The following is a 6407-nucleotide window of genomic DNA, read 5'->3' as shown; positions in this document are numbered from 1 at the left end:
CTCTTGGATGTGGTCTTGTTTTCGCTCACCCACGAGTACTAAGAGAACTGAGTAATGTAATAGACAAACCATTATTTCTTATATTTAGAGACTATAGCGACGGGGTCTGTTCCATAGGACTGGCGCATAGCAAATGTGGTATCAATATTCAAAAAGGGCTCTAAAAGTGAACCTGGAAATTATAGGCCAGTAAGTCTAACCTCTATTGTTGGTAAAATATTTGAAGGGTTTCTGAGGGATGTTATTCTGGATTATCTCAATGAGAATAACTGTTTAACGCCATATCAGCATGGGTTTATGAGGAATCGCTCCTGTCAAACCAATCTAATCAGTTTTTATGTAGAGGTAAGCTATAGACTGGACCAAGGTGAGTCATTGGATGTGGTATATCTTGATTTTTCCAAAGCGTTTGATACCGTGCCACACAAGATGAGAATGCTGGGTCTGGGGGAAAATGTGTGTAAATGGGTAAGTAACTGGCTTAGTGATAGAAAGCAGAGGGTGGTTATAAATGGTATATTCTCTAACTGGGTCGCTGTGACCAGTGAGGTACCGCAGGGGTCAGTGTTGGGACCTATTTTCTTCAACATATTTATTAACGATCTGATAGAAGGTTTGCACAGTAAAATATCGATATTTGCAAATGATACAAAACTATGTAAAGCAGTCAATACAAGAGAAGATAGTATTCTGCTACAGATGGATCTGGATAAGTTGGGAACTTGGGCCGAAAGGTGGCAGATGCAGTTTAACAATGATAAATGTAAGGTTATACACATGGGAAGAAGGAATCAATATCACCATTACACACTGAACGGTAAACCACTGGGTAAATCTGACATGGAGAAGGACTTGGGGATCCTAGTTAATGATAAACTTACCTGGAGCAGCCAATGCCAGGCAGCGGCTGCCAAGGCAAACAGGATCATGGAGTGCATTAAAAGAGGTCTGGATACACATGATGAGAGCATTATACTGCTTCTGTACAAATCTCTGGTTAGACCGCACATGGAGTACTGTGTACAGTTTTGGGCACCGGTGCTCAGGAAGGATATAATGGAACTAGAGCGGGTACAAAGGAGGGCAACAAAATTAATAAAGGGGATGGGGGAACTACAATACCCAGAGAGATTAGCAAAATTAGGATTATTTAGTCTAGAAAAAGACGATTGAGGGGTGATCTAATAACCATGTATAAGTATATAAGGGAACAATACAAATATCTCTCCGAGGATCTGTTTATACCAAGGAAGATGACGGTCACAAGGGGGCATTCTCTGCGTCTGGAGGAGAAAAGGTTTTTCCACCAACATAGAAGAGGATTCTTTACAGTTAGGGCAGTGAGAATCTGGAATTCCCTGCCTGAGGAAGTGGTGATGGCGAACTCAGTCGAAGGGTTCAGGAGAGGCCTGGATGTCTTCGTGGAGCGTAACAATAATGTATCTTACAGTTATTGTTAGGTTCTTTAGAAGGACGTAGATCTGGGGATTTATTCTGACAGAATTTTATAGGCTGAACTGGATGGACTAATGTCTTTTTTCGGCCTTACTAACTATGTTACTATGTTATGTTTTCTGCACAGGCCGTCTTCACTCTCCTGCCCTTTCCTCACAGTTCCCTCTTTAAAGGTAGTGTCACACTTAGCGATGCACCAGCGATCCCGACCAGCGATATGACGCGGTCAGGATCGCTGGTACATCGCTAAGTGGTCGCTAGTGAGCTGCCACACAGGCAGATCTCACCAGCGACATCGCAGGGGTCGGGGGTCGCTACTTACCTGTCAGACGAGGCGATCCTGACATCCTCCTGCCCGCGTCCACGCGTCGCTCGTCGTCACAGCAGGAAGCTGACAACGAGAAACGGTCCAGGACGTTCTCGCGCGGTCAGCGATAACCAGCGGGGGAGCCGGTCGGAGGTAAGTATCAGACATAGCGATATCGCTAGCGATATCGCTATAACGTCACAAAAACCAGTGATGTTATAGCGATATTGCTAGTGATATCGCTTAGTGTGACAGGTCCTTAAGACATTGTTGAAAGTCTCTCACATTCCCCAGCTCTGTCTCACTATAAGGAAGCTCCTTATCCCAAACTGTGACTCTGGATCTTCCACAAACAAGACTCCACAGAGGCTACTACTTTTTACCCTTAGGTGGCTTACAAATATACAATTATGGCCATCGTCTACTTACTATGTCTCAAAACCTCAAGATCTCTAGACTACCCACTGTCGGTGACCTCAAGTGGAGGTAATCAAGCCTCTAAATACTATGGCCACATTCACACATATGCGCGAAAACTGACCCCACATTACACAATCCATCCAGTCTCTCCTTACACAAACACATGCACTTATCCCATCATTCCCAAGACAGCTAGTGTGTGTGGCTCCATGAAAACATGCATCACACAACTGTATATCTCATAAAACACACAAATCTAAATAATAAAATAAGCATGTGAACAAATATGTGATCAGGGCAGACAGCACAACAAAAAACATAAACCAAGTGACTTAGCTATCGTAGGCCATTACTGTTAGAACAAACTTAAACCAAGGGACAAACCTATCGTAGGCCATTACCGTAAGAAGAAACATAAACCAAGTGGTTGAGCTACAAATCCAAGTGGGCGTTATGAATTAAAAATTTACAGGATCAGTCTCTACTCATAAGAGGAGTATTTAGATCCGTCTTGCTCCACCGCCGGACTTATTACCTTTTTCACATTGACATACAGTGTAACCACATTGTGAGAAGCCATGAATTGGAGGAGTCTAGGCTGGTTTCACACTTGCGTTTTTTTGCGCTGCTTTTTTGCGCATAAATGCGCATGCGTTTTTTTTCCTATACTTAACATGGGTGCGCATTGTCATGCGTTTGTATGCGCATGCATTTTTTTGTAGTGTGCGCCCGGGCGCACAAAATGCATCCTGTTGCATTTTTTGTGCGTTCGACCTGTCTCAAAAAAAATGCATGCGCACGCAATGCGCATGAAAATTCACCCAAAAACCCATTAAAGTCTATGGGAGCGCTGACATGTGCATGGTCATGCCAAAGTCAGCGCAAAAAGTCGCATGCATTTTTTTGCAAAAAAACAAGAAAACGCATAAAAACCGCATGATGCGTTTTTTATGCGCGTTTGCACTGCGCACGCAGTGCAAAAAAAAAGGAAGTGTGAAAGTAGCCTAAACTTATACTTTCTTTACCGTAATTTTATTGACGCCGACATTTTATGCCATTTATGCCTTACTGGCCATAATCCTTTGGCTCGTTTTTATCACAGCTTCTTTTACTTCTTGATTCCTTAAGGTATAGATGATGGGATTCAAAAGAGGAGTCACCACTGAAGGGATGACAGAGACTATCTTGTTAAAGTGTAAGAAGTTGCCTTTGGTCGGCCTGATAAACATGAAAATGATTGTACCGTAAAAAAGAATAACGACAAACAAATGAGAAGCAAACGTTGAGAAAGCTTTCCGCCTCCCTGATGTGGTTGGACATTTAATAACTGTCCGGGTGATACACAAATAGGAAATGACAATGAAAAGGAGACAACCAACAGATATGAAAAAAGTGGTGTAAAAAAACACATTCTCTGCATCTGACGTATCAGAACAAGAAAGTCGAACCAAAGGAGCAAAATCACAATAATAGTGGTTGATCCTATTTCCTTGGCAAAACGATAGAGTTGAAATCTGTAAATATGGACCAGTCTGTGCAATAAAGGCACAAACCCATGATCCTAGGATGAGTACAGTACAAGAAGTAGGGCTCATGATGACTAAATACCTAAAAGGGTTACATATGGCGACATACCTATCGTAGGCCATTACCGTTAGAAGAAACATCTCTGTCGCGCCAAGAGAAAAATGAAGATAAAACTGCATCATGCAACCAGCTAGAGAAATAGAATCTTCTTTTGTCTTAAGGGCCCATATTAATCTGGGAACTGTGGCAGATGGGTACCAGAGCTCAAGGAATGAGAGTCCACCAATAAAGAAGTACATGGGCTTGCGAAGACGTTCCTCAACCATCACTATAACAATGATGAAGATATTGGCTGCGATGGTAGCCACATAAATAGTGGATATAAGAAGAAAAAGGCAAAATCTTGTCTTCTCCTGAACAGAAAACCCTATGAGAATAAATTCAGTTACTACTGTCTGGTTAAAAAGTTGCTGTATTATCATGTTGATCTGCGAAAATGAATGAACGCAAATTAGAAAAGTTTTGGGTACATATTATACAATAAGTTATGTCAGTGAATTAAAGTGTAACTGCGCTATTAGGTGACTTAAGAAAAAGTTGTCCCATATGCATCTGAGGAATTACCCTATTTCTGGCCATTATGTCCTCTTTGCGGGATCAATTCATTAGAAGATGCAGCAGCTTTGTTTTCTGTACTCTGCCTCTTTCTCTCTTCACTTTCCCCAACCTCCTATCTCCATAGACATTTATAAGCTGCAGCTGTAATCTGATCCCTCAGTGAAGAAAGAGCTAATGGCATAATTGAGCAATGTTTGAGAGTGAAAGATCAATGGAAGAGAGAAGTAGTAACTGATAAATGGGAATAGAGGTGTTTTCTCTAGTAGGATATATTTCATAGCTTCTTATTTTAAAAAAATAAGTGTAGTTATTCCATAAAGAATCCATCACACATGATGGATCTGATGCTAATTTCAGTGAATATATTCTGTGCAAATTCCTGATTAAATATGAAGATATTTAACATCTCATGCAATTGAATGGGGTGTCCACAACCACATTTATATGTAACGGAAAATTTATATTACATTTTTGGTGTCTTTGCATATTGAAATCTTAAAGTGATTGTCCACTACTTTAACATTGATGACCTATCCTAAGGATAGATCATCAGTGTCTGATTGGTCGGCTTCAGACACCCGGCACTCCCACCATTCAGCTGTTCTCGGTGCTCAGATACGGAGCTGCTCTGTCTACTGGTAGTGGCTGCGCCAGGCACTGCACATCGTCACCTATGCAAATCGATAGGTGGCGCACATGCAGTACCCGGCGGCAGCCACTATCAGTAGACGGAGCAGTTCTGTAACTGAGCACTTGCATCGGAACGACTGATCGGCGGGAGTGCCAAGTGTCGCACCCCCACGATCAAACATTGATTACTTATTCTAAGTATAGGTTATCAATGTTGAAGTAGTGGGAAAACCTCTTTAAATCGGATGCATGCTACTAAATCGGATCTCTAACAAATCTGTGCAAGAAATCTACTAGTCAGCTTCGGAAAAATACATATTGGATTTTAATCTAGTGTATTAACAAAAGAGCGTGATAAAGGTATTATATCTCTTATTTTTTGGCACTGCTCCCATTCATTCCTGCTTACTCCAATTTTATTGACAGTTTGGGCCAGCAGCATTGTTGGAGAGGATTTTTACTATACTAACAAGTAAATTGAAAAGTAGCTTTTTGGAAGGGTCTTATGGGTAAAATATTGTATGTCACTGGGTTAAAAAAAAAGTTTCCTACTGTACTGGGACTTCTGCTTTCTGTTTACATGCTGGGTCAAATGCATTGACTTTTACCATTGATGGCCGACAAGATCATCTACCAATGTCTGGCCTCTTTTGCTCTCATGACCAGAGGGTGTCTCAATGATCACACCTCATCTATTATATGCTGCTTTTAGAGCTGTAGTGCGTTATATTAAATGTATCCAGTCGCGTAACTATAATCCAATAGGCCCCAGTGCAAAATTTGGACCTGGGCCCCCATCTACATGTTGGTTAGATGTATTAGCTCTTGTAGAGTTCTAAATCCTATAAAAACATACATGTTATCTTCCCCATAATGCAATAATGTCAAAATCCTGCACTAATATCACCCATCCAGGGCTCCGTCCTGGTATAATGTCCTCCATTTTGAGCCCCTTCCAATAATATATGCCCCTCATCCTGGGCCCCTTCTTGTAATAATGTCTTCTATCCTGGGCCCCTTCCTGGTATAATGTCCCAGCTCCTAGGCCCATCCGGTAATAATGCTTCTGTTCTGCCACTATTCTCTAACATGTAAAATGATTTGTGGACTTCCGGTTCCGGCGCTGTGATGTGAGGACGCGGGAGACAGAGCTCTGTGCAACCCTCAGCTACAAAGACCGGCATAGAACACCTCACGGCCGTGAGAGACAGTGGAAAGTGAGAGGCAGGGAGCAGGAGATATCGGTGTATGGAGCGGTACCTTCTCCGGAGTGGCGGCAAGCACTTAAAGCAAGGAGCTGCAGAGGGAGACCACACACCATAAAATGGCGGCAGCCGCGGGAAACAGCGGTCTGCAGGAAGGTGAGCAGAGCCCGGTGGAGGAGGAGGGGGAGAGGCAGATCGAGGAGTCGGCAGCCCAGCAGAGCAGCCAGATAACAGGCATGCATATA

The 6407-nt window shown here is 42.5% G+C and overlaps 1 protein-coding gene across 1 annotated transcript; it reads right to left on the bottom strand.

Annotated features, from left to right (window-relative positions):
- Positions 1–3240: 3240 nt before the first annotated feature.
- Positions 3241–4191, bottom strand: LOC141048175 (olfactory receptor 6F1-like). The gene has a single exon (XM_073543636.1). It carries the CDS (start codon positions 4189–4191, stop codon positions 3241–3243), a length of 951 nt encoding a protein of 316 aa, XP_073399737.1.
- Positions 4192–6407: the final 2216 nt, after the last annotated feature.

Source organism: Dendrobates tinctorius, unplaced genomic scaffold, assembly GCF_039654945.1.
Source record: "Dendrobates tinctorius isolate UK_male_01 unplaced genomic scaffold, ASM3965494v1 ptg000133l, whole genome shotgun sequence".
NCBI classification, from domain to species: domain Eukaryota; kingdom Metazoa; phylum Chordata; class Amphibia; order Anura; family Dendrobatidae; genus Dendrobates; species Dendrobates tinctorius.
Note: the sequence above shows the minus strand (reverse complement) of the source record. Positions and strands in the feature narration are given on the sequence as shown.

Bases quoted from the DNA above. Each gene is read 5' to 3' on its own strand.
- LOC141048175 (XM_073543636.1), bottom strand. From the start codon at position 4,191: ATGATAATACAGCAACTTTTTAACCAGACAGTAGTAACTGAATTTATT.